This window comes from Pseudophryne corroboree, chromosome 5 (genome assembly GCF_028390025.1).
Source record: "Pseudophryne corroboree isolate aPseCor3 chromosome 5, aPseCor3.hap2, whole genome shotgun sequence".
NCBI classification, from domain to species: Eukaryota; Metazoa; Chordata; class Amphibia; order Anura; family Myobatrachidae; genus Pseudophryne; species Pseudophryne corroboree.
Genome location: NC_086448.1, coordinates 188,678,931 through 188,703,029, shown reverse-complemented (window position 1 = coordinate 188,703,029; position 24,099 = coordinate 188,678,931). Strand labels below are relative to the sequence as shown.

The window sequence follows — 24,099 nt, the reverse complement described above, 5'->3', positions numbered from 1 at the left end:
CGCTCAGATTCTCACGTGGGCGGAACGTTGGGTTCCGGTAATATCCGCAATTCACATTCCAGGAGTCGAGAACTGGGAAGCGTATTTTTTGAGCCGTCACACGATTCATCCGGGAGAATGGGAACTTCACCAGGAAGTGTTTCTATCTCTAGTGACCCGCTGGGGAATGCCCGACGTAGACCTAATGGCGTCTCGTCTCAGCAAGAAGCTTCCTCACTACGGCTCGCGGACTCAGGCTCCTCAAGCATTTCTAATCGATGCCCTGACAGCCCGTGGCAGTTTCAACTGGGATACGTGTTTCCGCCAATCCCACTGATTCCACGTCTACTTCAACGCATTCGGCGAGAAGGTCTCGCAATCAGTCTGGTGGCTCCAGATTGGCCACGCCGACAGTGGTACACTCTTCTGCGCGACATGGTCGTCGGGGAACCCTTTCGTCTCCCCCTGCGACCAGATCTACTTCTTCAAGGACCTTGTCGCCACCCAGATTTAAGTCGGCTGGCTTTGACGCCTTGGTTCTTGAATCCAACATTTGAAGAGGAAAAGGTTTTTCTCATTCTGTTGTACAGACGATGATTCAGGCTAGGAAACCGGTGACTTCTGGCATTTACCATAGGGTATGGCGTATTTACATCGCTTGGTGCGAAAAGCGGGGCTTGACTCGACATTTGTTTAAACTTCCTCGTTTACTATCTTTCCTTCAGGAGGGTCTCAATAAGGGTCTGAGACTTTCTTCACTAAAGGGTCAGGTTTCGGCCTTGTCGGTTCTTTTTCAAAAGAAACTAGCGATCATTCCAGAGGTTCAGACATTCCTTCAGGGAGTACTTCGGATTCAACCACCTTTTATTCCTCCAGTTCCGCCCTGGGATTTAAACTTGGTCCTTACGGCCTTTCAAAACCCTCCGTTTGAGCCGTTGGAATCTGTTGAACTACGTTATCTAACACTGAAAGTTGTTTTTATTTTGGCTCAGCTAGACGGGTGTCTGAGTTGGCGGCTCTTTCTTGCAGGCCATTGTTAGTTTTTCATGATAACCGGGTGGTTCTGAGGACTAAATCTTCTTTCCTTCCGAAGGTTGTTTCGGCCTTCCATTTAAATCAGGACATTGTCCTTCCAGCATTTGCTCCGTCTTCTGCTTCCGGGGAGAACTCCCATTTGGCTCTCTTGGATGTTGTCAGGGCCTTGCGTATTTATTTGTCTCGCACGGAATCTTTTCGTCGTACGGATACCTTGTTGGTATTGATTGATGCTCCCAAACGAGGTTGGCCGGCGTCCGAGAATACCGTGGCCCATTGGGTAACTTTGGCCATCAGACAGGCATACGTGTCTTCAAATGTCTCAGTCCCTGACTCCATTAGAGCTTATTCGACTAGAGCTGTTGGAGCCTCTTGGGCTGTTCGCAGTGGTGCATCTATTGAGCAGCTGTGCACGGCGGCGACCTGGTCGTCAGTCCATACTTTTACAAAGTTTTACCGTTTTCATACTTTTGGTTTAGAGACTGCCTCTGTTGGGCGTCACATTTTACAGATGGCTATGCCGGCTACGTCTCCCTCCTCTCATTAGCTTGCGTTGGGAAATCCCACAAGTAACGGCGCAGCGTCCGCCAGATGGATGACAGAGAAATAGGGATTTCTCTAACGTCCTAGTGGATGCTGGGGACTCCGTCAGGACCATGGGGAATAGCGGGCTCCGCAGGAGACAGGGCACATCTAAAAAAGCTTTTAGGTCACATGGTGTGTACTGGCTCCTCCCCCTATGACCCTCCTCCAAGCCTCAGTTAGGTTTTTGTGCCCGTCCGAGAGGGTGCAATCTAGGTGGCTCTCTTAAAGAGCTGTTTAGAAAAGTTTTTTTTTAGGTTTCTAATCAGTGATTCCTGCTGGCGACAGGATCACTGCAACGAGGGACTTAGGGGAGAGACTTGCAACTCACCTGCGTGCAGGAGGATTGAAGTCTTAGGCTACTGGACACTGAGCTCCAGAGGGAGTCGGAACACAGGTCAGCCTGGGGTTCGTCCCGGAGCCGCGCCGCCGATCCCCCTTACAGACGCTGAAGAACGGCAGAACGGAGGTCCGGAAACAGGCGGCAGAAGACTCCTCAGTCTTCATGAAGGTAGCGCACAGCACTGCAGCTGTGCGCCATTGTTGCTACACGGCTCACTGATCTCGGTCACGGAGGGTGCAGGGCGCTGCTGGGGGCGCCCTGGGCAGCAATATAGATTACCTTAGAGGCAAATAAATACATCACATATAGCCATTAAGGCTATATGTATGTATTTAACCCAGGCCAGTTTTCCTAATAACCGGGAGAAAAGCCCGCCGTGAAAGGGGCGGAGCTTATTCTCCTCAGCACTCAGCGCCATTTTCCTGACCAGCTCCGCTGGTGAGGAAGGCTCCCACTCTCCCCTGCACTACAGAAACAGGGTTAAAGAGAAGGGGGGCATAAATTGGCGATATAATTATATATTAAGAGCCCATATATAGAAACAACACCTTCTAGGGTTGTTATATACATTATGGCGCTTTTGGTGTGTGCTGGCAAACTCTCCCTCTGTCTCCCCAAAGGGCTAGTGGGTCCTGTCCTCTATCAGAGCATTCCCTGTATGTGTGTGCTGTAGGTCGGTACGTGTGTGTCGACATGTATGAGGAAAATGTTGGTGAGGAGACGGAGAAAATTGCCTGTAATGGTGATGTCACTCTCTAGGGAGTCGACACCAGAATGGATGGCTTACTTATGGAATTACGTGATAATGTCAACACGCTGCAAGCCGGTTGACGACATGAGACAGCCGGCGGACAAATTAGTATCGGTCCAGGCGTCTCAGACACCGTCAGGGGCTTGTAAAAACGCCCATTTACCTCAGTCGGTCGACAGACACTGACACTGACCCCAGTGTCGACGGTGAAGAAACAAACGTATTTTTCCTTTAGGGCCACAAGTTACATGTTAAGGGCAATGAAGGAGGTGTTACGTATTTCTGATACCACAAGTACCACAAATAAGGGTATTTTGTAGGGTGGGAATAAACTACTTGTAGTTTTGCCTGAATCAGATAAATTAAATGAAGTGTGTGATGATACGTGGGGTTCCTCCGACAGAAAGTTATGGGCGGTATACCCTTTTTCCCGCCAGTAGTAAGGGCGAGTTGGAAAACACACCTTAGGGTGGACAAGGCGCTCACACGCTTATAAAAAACATGGCGTTACCGTTTCCAGATACGGCCGCCCTCAAGGAGCCAGCTGATAGGAAGCTGAAAAATATCATAACAGTATATACACACATACTGGTGTTATACTACGACCAGCAATCGCCTCAGCCTGGATGTGCAGCGCTGAGGGGGCTTGGTCGGATTTCCTGACTGAAAATTTTGATACCCTTGACAGGGACAGGATTTTATTGTCTATAGAGCATTTTAAGGATGCATTTCTATATATGTGTGATGCGCAGAGGCATAATTGCATTCTGGCATCAAGAGTAAATGTGATGTACATATCTGCCAGATGAAGACACGACAGTGGTCAGGTGAGGCAGATTCCAGACGGCATATGGAAGTATTGCCGTATAAAGGGGCGGTCCATTGGACCTGGTGGCCATGGCAACAGCTGAAAAATCCACCTTTTTGTTACCCCGAGTCACATATTGGCAGAAAAGGACACAGTCTTTTCAGTCTCAGTCCTTTCGTCCCCATACGGGCAGGCGGGCGAAGGCCAGTCATATCTGCCCAGGGGGAGAGGAAAGGGAAGAAGACTGCAGCAAGCAGCTCATTCCCAGGAACAGAAGCTCCTCACGGCTTCTGCCAAGTCCGCAGCATAACGCTGGGGCCGTACAAGCGGACTCAGGTGCGGTAGGGGGTCATCTCAAGAGTTTCAGCAACACTCGCAAGGGAACTCCGGGATCCTACATGTAATATCCCAGGTGTACATTGGAAATTCGAGACGTCTCCCCCTCACACAATTCACAGGCTGTAATCCCAGCAGGTGATAATCAAAGTACCCTTCTTACAACAAGGAAGGGGGTAGTATTCCACACTATATTGTGGTACTGAAGCCAACCGGCTCGGTGAGATCTGAAATATTTGAACACTTACATACAAGCGTTCAAATCAAGATGGAGTCACTCGGAGCAGTGATAGCGAACCAGGAAGAAGGGGACGATATGATGTCACTGGATATCAGGGACGTTTACCTACAGGTCCAAATTTGCCCTTCTCACCAAGGGTACTTCAGGTTCCTGGTACAGAACTGTCACTATCAGTTCAGACGCTGCCGTTTGGATTGTCCACGGCGCCCCGGGTCTTTACCAAGGTAATGGCCGGAATGATGATTTTTCTTAAAAGAAACATGGACGCTTTCCTGATAAGGGCAAGGTCCAGAGAACAGTTGGAGGTCGGAGTAGCACTATCTTAAGTAGTTCTACGACAGCACGAGTGGATTCTAAATATTCCAAAATCGCAGCTTTTTCCGACGACACGTCTACTGTTCCTAGGGAAGATTCTGGACACAGTCCAGAAAAACGTGTTTCTCCCAGTGGAGAAAACCAGGGAGTTATCCGAGCTAATCGGGATCCTCCTAAAACCAGGAAAAGTGTCAGTGCATCATTGCACAATAGTCCTGGTAAAAATGGTGGCTTATTACGAAGCAATTCCATTCGGCAGATTTCCCGCAAGAACTCTTCAGTGGGATCTGCTGGACAAATGGTCCGGATCGCATCCTCAGATGCATCAGCGGATAACCCTATATCCAAGGAAAAGGGTGTCTCTCCTGTGGTGATTACAGAGTGCTCATCTTCTAGAGGGCCGCAGATTCGGCATTCAGGATTGGATGCCGGTGACCACGGAGGCCAGCCTGAGAGGCTGGGGAACAGTCACACAGGGAAAAAATTTCCAGGGAAGTGTGATTAAGTCTGGAGAATTCTCTCCGCATAAATAAGCTTAGAGCAATTTTATAATGCTCTAAACTTAGCTAGACCTCTGCTTCAAGGTCAGCCGGTATTGATCCAGTGGGATAACATCACGGCAGTCGCCCACGTAAACAGAAGGGCGGCACAAGAAGCAGGAGGGCAGTGAAAACTGCAAGGATTTTTCGCTAGGCGGAAAATCATGTGATAGCACTGTCAGCAGTGTTCTTTCCGGGAGTGGACGACTGGGAAGCAGACTTCCTCAGCAGGCATGACCTCCACCCGGGAGAGTGGAAACTTCATAGGGAAGTTTTTCAACATGATTGTGGACCGTTGGCAAAGACCAAAGGTGGACATGATGGCGTCCCGCCCGAACAAAAAACGGGACAGGTATTCCGCCAGGTCATGAGACCTTCAGGCGATAGCTGTGGATGTTCTGGTAACACCGTGGGTGTACCAGTCTGTGTATGTGTTCCCTCCTCTGTTTCTCATAACCAGGGTATTGAGAATTATAAGACATAGAGGAGTATGAACTATACTAGTGGCTCCGGATTGGCCAAGAGGGACTTGGTACCCGGAACTTCAAGAAATGCTCACAGAGGACTAAGGGCCTGGGGAGCTAAGAAGGGACTTGATTCAGCAAGTACCATGTCTATTCCAAGACTTACCGCGGCTGCGTTTGACGGCATGGCGGTTGAATGCCGGATCCTGAGGGGAAAAGGCATTCCATAAGAGGTCATACCTACCCTGGTCAAAGCCAGGAAGGAGGTGGCCGCACAACGTCATCACCACATGTGGTGAAAATATGTTGCGTGGGTGAGGCCAGGAAGGCTCCACGACGGAAATTCAACTAGGTCGATTTCTACACTTCCTGAAAACAGGAGTGTTTTGGACCTCAAATTGGGGTTCATTAACATTTAAATTTCGGCCCTGTAGATTTTCTTCCAGAAAGAATTGACTTCAGTTCCTGAAGTCCAGATTGTAAAGGATGTATTGCATATACAGCTTTTTTGTGCCCCTAGGGGCACCGTGAGATCTCAACATAGTGTTGGGATTTCTTAAATTCATATTGGTTTGAACCGCTCAAATCTGTGGATTTGAAATATCTCACATGGAAAGTGACCATGCTGTTGACAAATATCTCACATGGGAAGTGACCATGTGGTTAGCCCTGGCCTCGGCCAGGCGATTGTCAGAATGGGCGGCTTTGTCTTACAAAAGCCCATGTTAAAATTTTCCATTTGAACAGGACAGAACTGGGACTCGTCTCCAGTTTCTTCATAAAGGGGTGTCAGCGTTTTCACCTGAAACATCCTCTTGTGGTGCCTGCGGCTACTAGGGACTTGGAGGACTCCAAGTTACTAGACGTGGTCAGGGCCCTAAAAATATATATATATATATATATATATATATATATATATAGTTAGGACGGCTGGAGTCAGAAAGTCTGACTTGCTGTTTATACTGTATACACCCAACAAGCTGGGTGCTCATGCTTCTAAGCAGTCTATTGCACGCTGGATTTGTAATACAATTCAGCTTGCACATTCTGTGGCAGGCCTGCCACAGACAAAATATATAGATGCCCATTCCACAAGGAAGGTGGGCTCATCCTGGGCGGCTGCCCGAGGAGTCTCGGCATTACAACTTTGCCGAGCAGCTACGTGGTCAGGGGAGAACACGTTTGTAAAATTTTACAAATTTTGATACTCTGGCTAAGGAGGACCTGGAGTTCTCTCATTCGGTGCTGCAGAGTCATCCGCACTCTCCCGCCCGTTTGGGAGCTTTGGTATAATCCCCATGGTCCTGACGGAGTCCCCAGCATCCACTAGGACGTTAGAGAAAATAAGAATTTACTTACCGATAATTCTATTTCTCGTAGTCCGTAGTGGATGCTGGGCGCCCATCCCAAGTGCGGATTGTCTGCAATGCTTGTACATAGTTATTGTTACAAAAATCGGGTTATTACTATTGTTGTGAGCCATCTTTTCGGAGGCTACTTCGTTTTGTTATCATACTGTTAACTGGGTTCAGATCACAAGTTGTACGGTGTGATTGGTGTGGCTGGTATGAGTCTTACCCGGGATTCAAGATCCTTCCTTATTGTGTACGCTCGTCCGGGCACAGTACCTAACTGAGGCTTGGAGGAGGGTCATAGGGGGAGGAGCCAGTACACACCATGTGACCTAAAAGCTTTTTTAGATGTGCCCTGTCTCCTGCGGAGCCCGCTATTCCCCATGGTCCTGACGGAGTCCCCAGCATCCACTACGGACTACGAGAAATAGAATTATCGGTAAGTAAATTCTTATTTTTTGTTTACTTACCGTAAAATCTCTTTCTCTGAGTCCATCTGGGGGACGCTGCGATCCCTCCCGTAGGTTTGTCTGGTTTATTTGGTTATTATTATTTTCTCTAATGTCCTAGTGGATGCTGGGGACTCCGTAAGGACCATGGGGAATAGACTGGCTCCGCAGAAGACAGGGCACTTTAAGAAAGAAATTGGATACTGGTGTGCTCTGGCTCCTCCCTCTATGTCCCTCCTCCAGACCTCAGTTTGAATTTGTACCCGGACGAGCTGGGTGCTACTTAGTGAGCTCTCCTGAGCTTGCTAGAAAGAAAGTATTTTGTTAGCTTTTTTTATTTTCAGAGAGATCTGCTGGCAACAGACTCTCTGCTACGTGGGACTGAGGGGAGAGAAGCAGCCCTACTCACAGAAGATAGGTCCTGCTTCTTAGGCTACTGGACACCATTAGCTCCAGAGGGATCGTACACAGGATCGCACCCTTGGTCGTCCGATCCCGGAGCCGCGCCGCCGTCCCCCTCGCAGAGCTAGAAGACAGAATCCGGCGTCAGAAGCAAGAAGACTTCGAAATCGGCGGCAGAAGACTCCAGTCTTCATATGAGGTAGCGCACAGCACTGCAGCTGTGCGCCATTGCTCCCACACTAAACCCACACACTCCGGTCACTGTAGGGTGCAGGGCGCAGGGGGGGCGCCCTGGGCAGCAATTAGAGACCTCTTGGCAAAAGTGGGCATATATACAGTTGGGCACTGTATATATGCATGGGCCCCAGCCATATTTTTTACACAGAAACGCGGGACAGAAGCCCGCCGCTGAGGGGGCGGGGCTTCTTCCTCAGCACTCACCAGCGCCATTTTCTCTCCACAGCTCCGCTGAGCGGAAGCTCCCCAGGCTCTCCCCTGCAGAATCACGGTAGAAGAGGGTAAAAAGAGAGGGGGGGGCACATAAATTTGGCGCAAAAACAATATATACAGCAGCTACTGGGTTAACACTAAGTTACTGTGTGACTCCTGGGACATATAGCGCTGGGGTGTGTGCTGGCATATTCTCTCTCTGTCTCTCCAAAGGGCCTTGTGGGGGAACTGTCTTCAAAAAGAGCTTCCCCTGTGTGTGTGGTGTGTCGGTACGTTTGTGTCGGCATGTTTGACGAGGAAGGCTATGTGGAAACAGAGCGGGAGCAAATGAATGTCGGGTCGCCGCCGACACCCGATTGGATGGATATGTGGAAGGTTTTAAATGATAATGTTACTTCCTTGCATAAAAGGTTGGATAAAGCTGAAGCCTTGGGACAGCCGGGGTCTCAGCCCATGCCTGATCCTATGTCGCAGAGGCCGTCAGGGTCTCAGAAGCGCCCACTATCCCAAATTGTTGACACAGATGTCGACACGGATTCTGACTCCAGTGTCGATGGCGATGATGCAAAGTTACAGCCTAAAATGGCTAAAGCCATCCGTTACATGATTTTAGCAATGAAGGATGTGTTGCACATCACAGAGGAAACCCCAGTCCCTGACAAGAGGGTTTATATGTATGGGGGAAAAAGGCAAGAGGTGATCTTTCCCCCTTCACATGAGTTAAATGAGTTATGTGAAAAGGCTTGGGATTCTCCAGATAGAAAACTGCAGATTTCCAAACGGATGCTTATGGCGTATCCTTTCCCGCCAACGGACAGGTTACGCTGGGAATCCTCCCCTAGGGTAGACAAAGCTTTAACACGCTTATCCAAGAGGGTAGCCCTGCCGTCACAGGATACGGCCACCCTAAAAGATGCTGCGGATAGAAAGCAGGAGGGTATCCTGAAGTCCATTTATACACATTCAGGTACCCTACTAAGGCCGGCAATTGCGTCGGCCTGGATGTGTAGTGCTGTAGCAGCATGGACAGATACCTTATCTGAGGAACTTGATACCTTGGACAAGGATACTATAGTACTGACCCTGGGGCATATAAAAGACGCTGTCCTATATATGAGAGATGCCCAAAGAGACATTAGCCTACTGGGCTCTAGAATAAATGTAATGTCGATTTCTGCCAGAAGGGTCCTGTGGACTCGGCAATGGACAGGCGATGCCGACTCAAAAAGGCACATGGAGGTTTTACCTTACAAGGGTGAGGAATTGTTTGGGGACGGTCTCTCGGACCTGGTCTCCACAGCTACTGCTGGAAAGTCAAATTTTTTGCCATATATTCCCTCACAGCCTAAGAAACCACCATATTACCAAATGCAGTCCTTTCGATCACAAAGAGGCAAGAAAGTACGAGGTGCGTCCTTTCTTGCCAGAGGCAGGGGTAGAGGAAAAAAGCTGCATAATACAGCTAGTTCCCAGGAACAGAAGTCCTCCCCGGCCTCCACTAAATCCACCGCATGACGCTGGGGCTCCACAGGCGGAGCTAGGCCCGGTGGGGGTGCGTCTCCGAAATTTCAGCCACAAGTGGTTTCACTCCCAGGTGGATCCCTGGGCTATAGAGATTGTGTCTCAGGGATACAAGCTGGAATTTGTTACCTCAAATCGGCCCTGCCAGCTTCCTCTTAGAGAGGGAAATAGTGTTAGCTGCAATTCACAAATTGTATCTTCAGCAGGTGTTGGTAAAGGTTCCCCTCCTTCAACAGGGAAGGGGTTACTATTTGACCATGTTTGTGGTACCGAAACCGGACGGTTCGGTCAGACCCATATTGAATTTAAAATCCTTGAACATATACCTGAAAAGGTTCAAGTTCAAGATGGAATCGCTCAGAGCGGTCATCGCAAGCCTGGAGGAGGGGGATTTTATGGTGTCTCTAGACATAAAGGATGCTTACCTTCATGTCCCCATTTATCCACCTCATCAGGAGTACCTCAGATTTGTGGTACAGGATTGTCATTACCAATTCCAGACGTTGCCGTTTGGTCTGTCCACGGCACCGAGAATATTTACCAAGGTTATGGCGGAAATGATGGTGCTCCTGCGACGGCAAGAAGTCACAATTATCCCATACTTGGACAATCTCCTCATAAAGGCGAGGTCCAGAGAGCAGTTGCTGATCAGCGTGGCACGCTCTCGGGAAGTATTACAACAGCACGGCTGGATTCTGAATATGCCGAAGTCGCAGTTGATTCCTACGACTCGTCTGCCCTTCCTGGGCATGATTCTGGACACAGACCAGAAGAGGGTTTATCTCCCGATGGAGAAGGCTCAGGAGCTCATGACATTGGTCAGAGACCTATTAAAACCAAAACAGGTGTCGGTGCATCACTGCACGCGAGTCCTGGAAAAGAGGGTGGCCTCATACGAGGCCATTCCCTTCGGCAGGTTCCATGCGAGGACCTTTCAGTGGGATCTGTTGGACAAGTGGTCCGGATCACATCTACTGATGCATCGGCTGATCACCCTGTCCCCCAGGGCCAGGGTGTCTCTCCTGTGGTGGCTGCAGAGTGCTCACCTTCTTGAGGACCGCAGATTCGGCATTCAGGACTGGGTCCTGGTGACCACGGACGCAGGCCTCCAAGGGTGGGGAGCAGTCACACAGGGAAGAAATTTCCAAGGTCTGTGGTCAAGTCAGGAGACTTGTCTTCACATCAACATCCTGGAATTAAGGGCAATATACAACGCCCTACGACAAGCGGAGACCCTGCTTCGCGACCGACCGGTGCTGATTCAGTCAGACAACATCACCGCAGTGGCTCATGTAAACCGCCAAGGCGGCACAAAGAGCAGGGTGGCGATGGCGGAAGCCACCAGAATTCTTCGCTGGGCGGAGAATCACGTAAGCGCACTGTCAGCAGTGTTCATTCCGGGAGTGGACAACTGGGAAGCAGACTTCCTCAGCAGGCACGACCTCCACCCGGGAGAGTGGGGACTTCATCAAGAAGTCTTCACGCAGATTGAAAGTCGGTGGGAACTGCCACAAGTTGACATGATGGCATCCCGCCTCAACAAAAAACTACAGAGATATTGCGCCAGGTCAAGAGACCCTCAGGCGATAGATGTAGACACTCTAGTGACACGTGGGTGTTCCAGTTGGTCTATGTATTTCCTCCTCTTCCTCTCATACCCAAGGTGCTGAGAATCATAAGAAGAAGAGGAGTGAGAACAATACTCATTGTTCCGGATTGGCCAAGAAGGACTTGGTATCCAGAGTTGCAAGAACTGCTCACAGAGGACCCATGGCCTCTGCCTCTAAGACAGGACTTGTTGCAACAGGGGCCCTGTCTGTTCCAAGACTTACCGCGGCTGCATTTGACGGCATGGCGGTTGAACGCCGAATCCTAGCAGAAAAAGGCATTCCGGATGAGGTCATTCCTACGCTGATAAAGGCTAGGAAGGACGTGACGGCTAAACATTATCATTGTACACTGCTCAAAAAAATAAAGGGAACACTAAAATAACACATCCTAGATCTGAATGCATGAAATATTCTTATTAAATACTTTGTTCTTTCCATAGTTGAATGTGCTGACAGCAAAATCACACAAAAATTATCAATGGAAATCAAATTTATTAACCCATGGAGGTCTGGATTTGGAGTCACCCTCAAAATTAAAGTGGAAAAACACACTACAGGCTGATCCAACTTTGATGTAATGTCCTTAAAAAGAGTCAAAATGAGGCTCAGTAGTGTCTGTGGCCTCCTCGTGCCTGTATGACCTCCCTACAACGCCTGGGCATGCTCCTGATGAGGTGGTGGATGGTCTCCTGAGGGATCTCCTCCCAGACCTGGACTAAAGCATCCACCAACTCCTGGACAGTCTGTGGTGCAACGTGGCATTGGTGGATGGAGTGAGACATGAAGTCCCAGATGTGCTCAATTGGATTCAGGTCTGGGGAACGGGCGGGCCAGTTCATAGCATCAATGCTTTCGTCTTGCAGGAACTGCTGACACACTCCAGCCACATGAGGTCTAGCATTGTCTTGCATTAGGAGGAACCCAGGGCCAACCACACCAGCATATGGTCTCACAAGGGGTCTGAGGATCTCATCTCGGTACCTAATGGCAGTCAGGCTACCACTGGCGAGCACATGGAGAGCTGTGCCCCCAAAGAAATGCCACCCCACACCATTACTGACCCACTGCCAAACCGGTCATGCTGGAGGATGTTGCAGGCAGCAGAACGTTCTCCTTGGTGTCTCCGGACTCTGTCACATGTGCTCAGTGAGAACCTGCTTTCATCTGTGAAGAGCACAGGGCGCCAGTGGCGAATTTGCCAATCTTGGTGTTCTCTGGCAAATGCCAAACGTCCTGCATGGTGTTGGGCTGTAAGCACAACCCCCACCTGTGGGCGTCGGGCCCTCATACCACCCTCATGGAGTCTGTTTCTGATAGTTTGAGTAGACACATGCACATTTGTAGCTTGCCGGAGGTCATTTTGCAGGGCTCTGGCAGTGCTCCTCCTGTTCCTCCTTGCACAAAGGCAGAGGTAGCGGTCCTGCTGCTGGGTTGTTGCCCTCCTACGACCTCCTCCACGTCTCCTGATGTACTGGCCTGTCTCCTGGTAGCGCCTCCATGCTCTGGACACTATGCTGACAGACACAGCAAACCTTCTTGCCACAACTCGCATTGATGTGCTATCCTAGATGAGCTGCACTACCTGAGCCACTTGTGTGGGTTGTAGGGAGGTCATACAGGCACGAGGAGGCCACACACACTACTGAGCCTCATTTTGACTTGTTTTAAGGACATTACATCAAAGTTGGATCAGCCTGTAGTGTGTTTTTCCACTTTAATTTTGAGGGTGACTCCAAATCCAGACCTCCGTGGGTTAATAAATTTGATTTCCATTGATAATTTTTTGTGTGATTTTGTTGTCAGCACATTCAACTATGTAAAGAACAAAGTATTTAATAAGAATATTTCATTCATTCAGATCTAGGATGTGTTATTTTAGTGTTCCCTTTTTTTTTTTGAGCAGTGTATATGGCGAAAATATGTTGCTTGGTGTGAGGCCAGGAATGCCCCTACGGAGGAATTCCAGCTGGGCCGTTTCCTTCACTTCCTACAGTCGGGAGTGACTTTGGGCCTAAAATTGGGTTCCATTAAGGTCCAGATTTCGGCCCTATCCATTTTCTTTAAAAAAGAACTGGCTTCTCTTCCTGAAGTCCAGACGTTTGTGAAGGGAGTGTTGCATATTCAGCCCCCTTTTGTGCCTCCAGTGGCACCTTGGGATCTTAACGTGGTGTTGAGTTTCCTGAAGTCACACTGGTTTGAGCCACTAAAAACCGTGGAGTTAAAATTTCTCACGTGGAAAGTGGTCATGCTATTAGCCTTGGCTTCGGCTAGGCGTGTGTCAGAATTAGCGGCTTTGTCACATAAAAGCCCCTATCTGGTTTTCCATATGGACAGAGCGGAATTACGGACCCGTCCGCAATTTCTGCCAAAAGTGGTGTCATCTTTTCATATGAACCAACCTATCGTGGTGCCTGTGGCTACTCGTGACTTGGAGGATTCCAAGTTACTAGATGTGGTCAGGGCTTTGAAGGTTTATGTAGCCAGAACGGCTAGAGTCAGGAAAACTGAGTCACTGTTTATCCTGTATGCACCCAACAAGCTGGGTGCTCCTGCTTCAAAGCAAACTATTGCTCGCTGGATCTGTAACACGATTCAGCAGGCTCATTCTGCGGCAGGATTGCCGCAGCCAAAATCGGTAAAAGCCCATTCCACAAGGAAGGTGGGCTCTTCTTGGGGCTGCCCGAGGGGTCTCGGCATTACAGCTTTGCCGAGCAGCTACTTGGTCGGGTTCAAACACTTTTGCAAAGTTCTACAAGTTTGATACCCTGGCTGAGGAGGACCTTGTGTTTGCTCATTCGGTGCTGCAGAGTCATCCGCACTCTCCCGCCCGTTTGGGAGCTTTGGTATAATCCCCATGGTCCTTACGGAGTCCCCAGCATCCACTAGGACGTTAGAGAAAATAAGATTTTACTTACCGGTAAATCTATTTCTCGTAGTCCGTAGTGGATGCTGGGCGCCCGTCCCAAGTGCGGACTTTTTTCTGCAATGCTTGTATATAGTTATTGCTTACATAAGGGTTATGTTATAGTTGCATCGGGTTGATCTGATGCGCTATTGTTGTACATACTGTTAACTGGGTAAGTTTATCACAAGTTATACGGTGTGATTGGTGTGGCTGGTATGAGTCTTGCCCTGGATTCCAAAATCCTTTCCTTGTACTGTCAGCTCTTCCGGGCACAGTTTCTCTAACTGAGGTCTGGAGGAGGGACATAGAGGGAGGAGCCAGAGCACACCAGTATCCAATTTCTTTCTTAAAGTGCCCTGTCTCCTGCGGAGCCCGTCTATTCCCCATGGTCCTTATGGAGTCCCCAGCATCCACTACGGACTACGAGAAATAGATTTACCGGTAAGTAAAATTTTATTTTTTTCTGGTCTATCTCCTTTGGCTTGGCTAAACGTTAACTGAGTTGATGGCTGGGCAGGAAGGAGATGGGAGGGGTTAGAGGGGGGAGGAGGCAGTTTGTTTGTTAGGTTCTGTGCCAAACTCCACTACCACACATCTCTAACCTCCACAAGTAACGGCGCAGCGTCCCCCAGATGGATGACAGAGAGAGAGATTTTACGGTAAGTAAACAAAAATCCCTATTTTTTTTAGCAGTAGGGATTTTGTGCACTTATTAATGTGTTTGTTTATCTGCATTATATGCAGCATGATGTTAAAAAGACATATGTTTGAAAGTATGGGATGACTCTTGGAAATACACTACTTGAACTACTATGAAATAGCATCCCTTTTTGTGGCGAGAAAGAAGTTCAGTGGCAACCAGCTAACCAGGAAACTAGCCCATAAATGTGCACCTTTCACCCTTTGAATCTCCTTTTAAGTATCTCCTCAAATTAAATTTTTGCTTGTGGCTGCTATTCAAGGAGCAGATGTGCATTGCGGCTGAAGTTGCCAGAATTGTCCAGTTCCACCCAGCTGCTACCAGCGAAACATGCTAAATTCATAACCCCCGCAGTCTAACACAATGAGCGATCCACCAGTGCTGTCCGTGCACACGATGTATTAATACTCTTAGATCTTGCCGGTGGGATAGGCGTTCCTCCCGAATAACAGTGAGATACATTCACATAAAGGTCTCTCTTTGGGTTTCAGCCAACCAGTGTCAGTACACCATATATAGCTGTAAATCAATGTAGAAACCTTTAGGGTACTGACACACCTGGTAACAGGTATAAACTTTCCTCAAAAAGTTTCTTTAGATACCAGGTAAGGACTCTCCCATATTTCTGTTCTCAAGTAGAAATCACAGGAGTGGTATGTTTTGCTCAAAAAATATGTTTTTTTTTACTCCAAAAGATACCAAGAAGAGGGAATAAAAAGTTCTAGTCAGCAAGATTTAATTCCCAGTACATACCATCACAAAGCAGCACTGATACATTTACACGTGTCTCGCGATTCCACTTTGATGCTTATTTTTGTTTTAAAAATTTTTAATCCTGTTTATTTTTTTTACATAGAAATAATTAAATCAAAAGAACATTTGTTTCAAATGTACTGCAAATGACAATAATGCGTTACATTTTACTTGTTGAAATACTTTCAATTTACTATTTTGTTTTGTTTTTTTCTTTTCTCAGAAAATAAATCAGAAATACATCACCAATAAGGAGGAGTTCACAACACTTCAGAAGATCGTTCTCCACGAAGTTAATGCCAATGTGGAAAACATTCGGAACTCTGCCACTGATGCGCTCTTGTGGCTAAAACGGTAACGGGCACTTTTTTGGTTAGTCAGATTGCCTGTTGCATGAAATAATATTAGTATTTATCATCTGTGGCGTAATATTACACTCACTGGCCCAGATTTGTCAAGCATTGGAGAGTGGTAAATTGCACGGTGATAAAGTGCCAACCAACCAGCTCCTAATTGTCAGTTTTCAAACACAGCCTGTAACATGGCAGGAGCTGATTGGCATGTAAAACCTGTATCAGTCCACACACTTTGCAGAAATCACGATCGGCTAAGATACACATACAGTATGTCTAAAACGTTTTCTCTTTCTGCTGGTTACACAGGCCATAGATGTACAGCCTCTACAGATTACTTGGGGCAGATAACAGTAGTTGTGATAGAACAGTAGTTCTCAGACACCACAGGTGACCTGGAAAACATGCACTGTGTGGGGTCCTGAGGACCAAGTTTGAGAACCTGTGTGATAGATGAAGCAAAATTGCAGGTTCATGTAGTAATTTGTTTTTTATTGTTCTGCTCCTACAAACAAACTCATTTTCTCGCTCTTTATTTTATTTTATTTTGCTTTTACCACAGGGGACTCAATTTCCTTTTCCAATTTCTCACTGAAGTGAAAAATGGTGAAGACAACATCCAAACCGCATTAGGTAAGTGAGGTTTTCTTTGTGAGAACCCCCTGAAATGTTTTGCTTTACCTTGGTGCGATTAATATTGCTTGGTACCCAGGGTAAACTTACCAATTGTTCCCTTATCCCTAACATGTTTATGATGTGTATCATGTGATGTTTCTGTGCAAGCGTTGCATTACTGAGAATTTATTATTGTTTTTGTTGTTGTTATTATTTTGTATTTCATATTTAAATGTCAATAAATAAAATCTGGAAAGTCACAAGAGCCTATTGAATTCTATATTTGTGTTTGTCCCCCCTATTGCAGGACAAGTAGTTTAGTGTATACTGTGGGAACTGCCCAACTCCATGTTCAGCCCTAAAATAAGAACAATTGTAAGTTTCTGTATGGATATGCCTGACCGTATTAGATGCTCGCGTGTCCAGTTGATATAGCGTCCGGTGAATAATGGAAGCTGTAACAGTATAGCCCCACTGCTGGTCTGTACAGGCTGACTTCTTATTAAAAATGGAACACACATTATATAAAGCTGGAATGCGTTAATTGTTCACTTATGAGGATTAGGAGTATATTCAATTGAATGGATCCGACTTCAATTGAATATACCCTTTAGTCAGATGTTAATGGTTGTTCATTTTATGCCACATACCATTGTCCCACATTATGTTATGCCCCATATTAGTGTCCTAGTTCATTTTATGCCCCATAGAAATGCCCTAATGCCCTAGTTCACATTATACCACACAGTGCCACCAGAAGATACTCTCAGACAGTGCTGGGCAACTTTTTAGCATAGCTGTATCTGTGAGTATAAATCAGGATTGTGGGAGATGGATCAGTGTGGAGCTATTGAGAGGGAGATCTCAACGCATATGAATCCCCCTTTCAGGCCCAGGCAATGGACCAGAACCAGTTTTTCTCTAACGTCCTAGTGGATGCTGGGGACTCCGTAAGGACCATGGGGAATAGACGGGCTCCGCAGGAGACTGGGCACTCTAAAGAAAGATTTAGTACTACCTGGTGTGCACTGGCTCCTCCCTCTATGCCCCTCCTCCAGACCCCAGTTAGAATCTGTGCCCAGCCAGAGCTGGGTGCTTTTAGTGAGCTCTCCTGAGCTTGCTAATAAGAAAGTATTTTAGTTAGGTTTTTTTATTTTCAGAGAGCTTCTGCTGGCAACAGACTCTCTGCTACGTGGGACTGAGGGGAGAGAAGCAAACCTACTAACTGCGGCTAGGTTGCGCTTCTTAGGCTACTGGACACCATTAGCTCCAGAGGGATTGAACACAGGACCTGACCTTGTCGTCCGTTCCCGGAGCCGCGCCGCCGTCCCCCTCGCAGAGCCAGAAGCCGGCAGAAGCAAGAAGACATCGAAATCGGCGGCAGAAGACTCCTGTCTTCACATGAGGTAGTGCACAGCACTGCAGCTGTGCGCCATTGCGCCCACACTACCCACACACTCCGGTCACTGTAGGGTGCAGGGCGCAGGGGGGGGCGCCCTGGGCAGCAATTAGGATAGCTCTTGGCAAAAAGACACATATATACAGCTGGGCACTGTATATATGTACGAGCCCCCGCCATTTTATTACACAGACCCGGGACTGAAGCCCGCCGCTGAGGGGGCGGGGCCTTCTTCCTCAGCACTAACCAGCGCCATTTTCTCTTCACAGCTCCGCTGAGAGGAAGCTCCCCAGGCTCTCCCCTGCAGTATCAAGGTAGAAAAAGGGTAAAAAGAGAGGGGGGGCACATAAATTTAGGCGCAAAATTATCATAAACAGCAGCTACTGGGTAAACACTAAGTTACTGTGTAATCCCTGGGTTATATAGCTCTGGGGTGTGTGCTGGCATACTCTCTCTCTGTCTCCCCAAAAGGCCTTGTGGGGTCCTGTCCTCAATTAGAGCATTCCCTGTGTGTGTGCGGTGTGTCGGTACGTTTGTGTCGACATGTTTGACGAGGACGGTTACGTGGAGGCAGAACAAGTGCAAGTGAATGTGGTGTCGCCGCCGACGGCGCCGACACCTGATTGGATGGATATGTGGAAGGTGTTAAATGATAACGTGAGCTCCTTGCATAAAAGGTTGGATAATCAGTCAGGGTCTCAACCCGTGTCTGATTCTACAGCTCAGAGGCCGCCAGGGTCTCAAAAGCGCCCACTATCCCAGTTGGTTGACACAGATGTCGACACGGATTCTGACTCCAGTGTCGATGACGATGAGGCAAAGTTGCAGCCTAAAATGATTAAAGCCATCCGATACATGATTATAGCAATGAAGGATGTATTGCACATATCGGAGGAAAACCCTGTCCCTGACAAGAGGGTTTATATGTTTGGGGAGAAAAAGCAAGAAGTGACTTTTCCCCCTTCACATGAATTAAATGAGTTATGTGAAAAAGCGTGGTATTCCCCTGATAGGAAAGTACTGATTTCCAAAAGATTACTTATGGCGTACCCTTTCCCGCCAACGGATAGGTTACGCTGGGAATCCTCCCCTAGGGTAGACAAAGCGTTGACGCGCTTATCTAAAAAGGTGGCCCTGCCGTCACAGGATACGGCCGCCCTAAAGGATCCTGCGGATAGGAAGCAGGAAGGTATCCTGAAGTCTGTTTATACACATTCTGGTACTCTTCTGAGGCCAGCAATTGCTGTGGCCTGGATGTGTAGTGCTGTAGCAGCATGGACAGATACTCTGTCTGAGGAGTTAGATACCCTGGACAGGGAGACTATTTTACTGACCCTAGGACATATCAAAGACGCTGTCCTATATATGCGGGATGCCCAGAGGGACATTTGCCTGCTGGGCTCTAGAATAAACGCAATGTCGATTTCTGCCAGAAGGGTCTTATGGACTTGGCAATGGACAGGTGATGCCGACTCTAAAAAACACATGGAGGTGTTGCCTTATAAGGGTGAGGAATTGTTTGGGGACGGTCTCTCGGATCTAGTTTCCACAGCTACAGCTGGGAAGTCAAATTTTTTGCCATATATTCCCTCACAGCCTAAGAAAGCACCGTATTACCAAATGCAGTCCTTTCGATCACAAAGAAGCAAGAAGGTCAGAGGTGCGTCCTTTCTTGCCAGAGGCAGGGGTAGAGGAAAGAAGCTGCACCATACAGCTAGTTCCCAGGAACAGAAGTCCTCCCCGGCTTCCACTAAATCCACTGCATGACGCTGGGGCTCCACAGGTGGAGCCAGGAGCGGTGGGGGCGCGTCTCCGAAATTTCAGCCACCAGTAGGTTCGCTCACAGGTGGATCCCTGGGCTATACAGATTGTGTCTCAGGGATACAAGCTGGAATTCGAAGTGATGCCCCCTCACCGTTACCTCAAATCGGCCCTGCCAGCTTCCCCCATGGAACGGGAAGTAGTGTTAGCGGCAATTCACAAGTTATATCTCCAGCAGGTGGTGGTAAAGGTTCCCCTCCTTCTACAGGGAAGGGGATACTATTCCACAATGTTTGTGGTACCGAAACCGGACTGTTCGGTCAGACCCATATTGAATTTAAAGTCCCTGAACATTTATCTGAAAAGATTCAAGTTCAAAATGGAATCGCTCAGAGCGGTCATTACAAGCCTGGAAGAGGGGGATTTAATGGTGTCTCTGGACATCAAGGATGCGTACTTGCATGTCCCCATTTACCCACCTCATCAGGAGTACCTCAGGTTTGTGGTACAGGACTGTCATTACCAATTCCAGACTTTGCCGTTAGGCCTGTCCACGGCACCGAGAATATTTACCAAGGTGATGGCGGAAATGATGGTGCTCCTTCGGAAGCAAGGGGTTACGATTATCCCATACTTGGACGATCTCCTCATAAAGGCGAGGTCCAAGGAGCGGTTGCTGATCAGCGTAGCACTCTCTCAGGAAGTGTTGCAACAGCACGGCTGGATTTTGAATATTCCAAAGTCGCAGCTGATTCCTACGACGCGTCTGCCCTTCCTGGGCATGATTCTGGACACAAACCAGAAAAGGGTGTTTCTCCCGGAGGAGAAGGCTCAGGAGCTCGTGACTCTGGTCAGAGGCCTTCTAAAACCAAAACAGGTATCGGTGCATCACTGCACGCGTGTCCTGGGAAAGATGGTGGCGTCATACGAAGCCATTCCCTTCGGCAGGTTCCATGCGAGGATCTTTCAGTGGGATCTGTTGGACAAGTGGTCCGGATCGCATCTTCAGATGCATCGGCTGATCACCCTGTCCCCCAGGGCCAGGGTCTCTCTTCTGTGGTGGCTGCAAAGTGCTCACCTCCTCAAGGGCCGCAGGTTCGGCATACAGGACTGGGTCCTGGTGACCACGGATGCAAGCCTCCGAGGATAGGGGGCAGTCACTCAAGGAAGAAACTTCCAGGGGCTATGGTCAAGTCAGGAGACTTGTCTGCACATCAATATCCTGGAACTAAGGGCCATATACAACGCCCTGAGTCAAGCGGAGCCTCTGCTTCAAAACCAACCAGTGCTGATTCAGTCAGACAACTTCACGGCAGTGGCCCATGTAAACCTCCAGGGCGGCACAAGAAGCAGGGTGGCAATGGCAGAAGCCACCAGGATTCTTCGTTGGGCGGAGAATCACGTACTAGCACTGTCAGCAGTGTTCATTCCGGGAGTGGACAACTGGGAAGCAGACTTCCTCAGCAGGCACGACCTCCACCCGGGAGAGTGGGGACTTCATCAAAAAGTCTTCACGCAGATTGCAAATCGATGGGAACTGCCACAGGTGGACATGATGGCGTCCCGTCTCAACAAAAAGCTAAAAGGATATTGCACCAGGTCAAGGGACCCTCAGGCGATAGCTGTGGACGCACTAGTAACACCGTGGGTGTTCCAGTCGGTCTATGTATTTCCTCCTCTTCCTCTCATACCAAAGGTGCTGAGAATTGTAAGAAAAAGAGGAGTGAGAACAATACTCATTGTTCCGGATTGGCCAAGAAGGACTTAGTACCCGGAATTGCAAGAAATGCTCACAGAGGACCCGTGGCCTCTGCCTCTCAGACAGGACCTGTTACAACAAGGGCCCTGTCTGTTCCAAGACTTACCGCGGCTGCGTTTGACGGCATGGCGGTTGAACGCCGGATCCTAGCGGAAAAAGGCATTCCGGATGAAGTTATTCCTACGCTTATAAAGGCTAGGAAGGATGTGACAGCAAAGCATTATCACCGTATATGGCGAAAATATGTTGCTTGGTGTGAGGCCAGGAAGGCCCCTACAGAGGAATTCCAGCTGGGTCGATTCCTGCACTTCCTACAGTCAGGAGTGACTATGGGCCTGCAATTAGGGTCCATAAAGGTCCAGATTTCGGCCCTATCCATTTTCTTCCAAAAAGAACTGGCTTCACTGCCTGAGGTTCAGACGTTTGCTAAGGGAGTGCTGCATATTCAGCCCCCTTTTGTGCCACCAGTGGCACCTTGGGATCTTAACGTGGTGTTGAGTTTCCTGAAATCCCACTGTTGTGAGCCACTTAAGACCGTGGAGCTAAAGTATCTCACGTGGAAAGTGGTCATGCTGTTGGCCTTAGCTTCGGCTAGGCGTGTGTCAGAATTGGCGGCTTTGTCATGTAAAAGCCCCTATCTGGTTTTCCATATGGATAGGGCAGAATTGCGGACTCGTCCGCAATTTCTGCCAAAGGTGGTGTCATCCTTTCATTTGAACCAACCTATTGTGGTGCCTGCGGCTACGGGTGACTTGGAGGATTCCAAGTTGCTTGACGTAGTCCGGGCTTTGAAGATTTATGTGACCAGAACGGCTGGAGTCAGGAAGACTGACTCGCTGTTTGTCCTGTATGCATCCAACAAGCTGGGTGCTCCTGCTTCAAAGCAAACTATTGCTCGCTGGATCTGTGGCACGATTCAGCAGGCTCATTCTGCGGCTGGATTGCCGCATCCAAAATCAGTGAAAGCCCATTCCACAAGAAAGGTGGGCTCTTCTTGGGCGGCTGCCCGAGGGGTCTCGGCATTACAGCTTTGCCGAGCTGCTACTTGGTCGGGTTCAAACACATTTGTAAAGTTCTACAAGTTTGATACCCTGGCTGAGGAGGACCTTGAGTTTGCCCATTCGGTGCTGCAGAGTCATCCGCACTCTCCCGCCCGTTTGGGAGCTTTGGTATAATCCCCATGGTCCTTACGGAGTCCCCAGCATCCACTAGGACGTTAGAGAAAATAAGATTTTACTCACCGGTAAATCTATTTCTCGTAGTCCGTAGTGGATGCTGGGCGCCCGTCCCAAGTGCGGACTTTTTGCAATACGTGTATATAGTTATTGCTTACTAAAGGGTTATGTTATGTGGCATCAGTTGAGTGATGCTTGTTTGTTGTTCATACTGTTAACTGGGTAAGTTTATCACAAGATATACGGTGTGATTGGTGTGGCTGGTATGAGTCTTATCCTGGATTCCAAAATCCTTTCCTTGTAATGTCAGCTCTTCCGGGCACAGTTTCCTTAACTGAGGTCTGGAGGAGGGGCATAGAGGGAGGAGCCAGTGCACACCAGGAAATACTAAATCTTTCTTTAGAGTGCCCAGTCTCCTGCGGAGCCCGTCTATTCCCCATGGTCCTTACGGAGTCCCCAGCATCCACTACGGACTACGAGAAATAGATTTACCGGTGAGTAAAATCTTATTTTTAGCAGGCAATTTTGGGAACTTGGGAGACAATTATACAAGCTGGGTCCAGGGCCCCCTAAGCCTATGGGCCCCATAGCAGTGACTTTTCTTGCACCTATTAGCCCATTCTATTAGCCCAGATCAGTCTTCGGAATCCTTTGTGATGTCTGTGGTCATTTCTCTTACATGTCTTTTCTTTTGATCTCATAACTATGAAACCGAGTTTGAAGCAGGCAACCTGGTCTATTTTCCTTCTTTGTTTAGGAAACATGTTTAAATATACACTATATGGACAAAATTATTTGGCCACGCCTGTTAATTATTGAAGTCAGGTGTTTCAATCAGACCCGTTGCCACAGATGTATAAAATCAGACATCTTGCCATGCAGTCTCCATTTGCAAACATTTGTGATACAAAATGGGTCATTCTGAAGAGCTCAGTGATTTCAAGCGTGGTACTGTGATAGGATGCCACCTTTACAATAAGACAGTTCGTGAAATTTCATCCCTGCTGGATATTCCACGGTCAACTGTAAGTGATATTATTAGAAAGTGAAAGCATTTAGGATCAACAGCAAGCGGAAGACCACATAAAATCACAGAGTGGGGTCAATGACTGCTAAGGCGCTTGGGGGGTAATTCCAAGTTGATCGCAGCAGGACATTTTTTAGCAGTTGGGCAAAACCATGTGCACTGCAGGGGGGGCAGATATAACATTTGCAGAGAGAGTTAGATTTGGGTGGGTTATTTTATTTCTGTGCACGGTAAATACTGGCTGCTTTATTTTTACACTGCAAATTAGATTGCAGATTGAACACACCACACCCAAATCTAACTCTCTCTGCACATGTTATATCTGCCTCCCCTGAAGTGCACATGGTTTTGCCCAGTTGCTAACAGAATTCCTGCTGCGATCAACTTGGAATTACCCCCCATGGTGCGTAAAAGTCTCCAACACTCTGCTGATTCCATAGCTGAAGAGTTCCAAACTTCCACTGGCATTAATGTA

General features: G+C 48.2%; 1 protein-coding gene across 3 annotated transcripts in view; it reads left to right on the top strand.

Annotated features, from left to right (window-relative positions):
- The window catches only part of PLEKHA8 (pleckstrin homology domain containing A8), a 183,260-nt gene that overhangs the window by 139,206 nt on the left and 19,955 nt on the right, over positions 1-24,099 (top strand). For 2 of the 3 annotated variants that reach the window (XM_063921956.1, XM_063921955.1), the window contains exons 11-12: positions 15,759-15,889; positions 16,451-16,521. In XM_063921956.1, the coding sequence (XP_063778026.1) occupies positions 15,759-15,889; positions 16,451-16,521 (202 nt within the window). Of the gene's footprint in view, positions 1-15,758; positions 15,890-16,450; positions 16,522-16,810; positions 16,885-24,099 lie in introns of those variants that run through there. The other variant, XM_063921957.1, reaches the window with a different exon arrangement.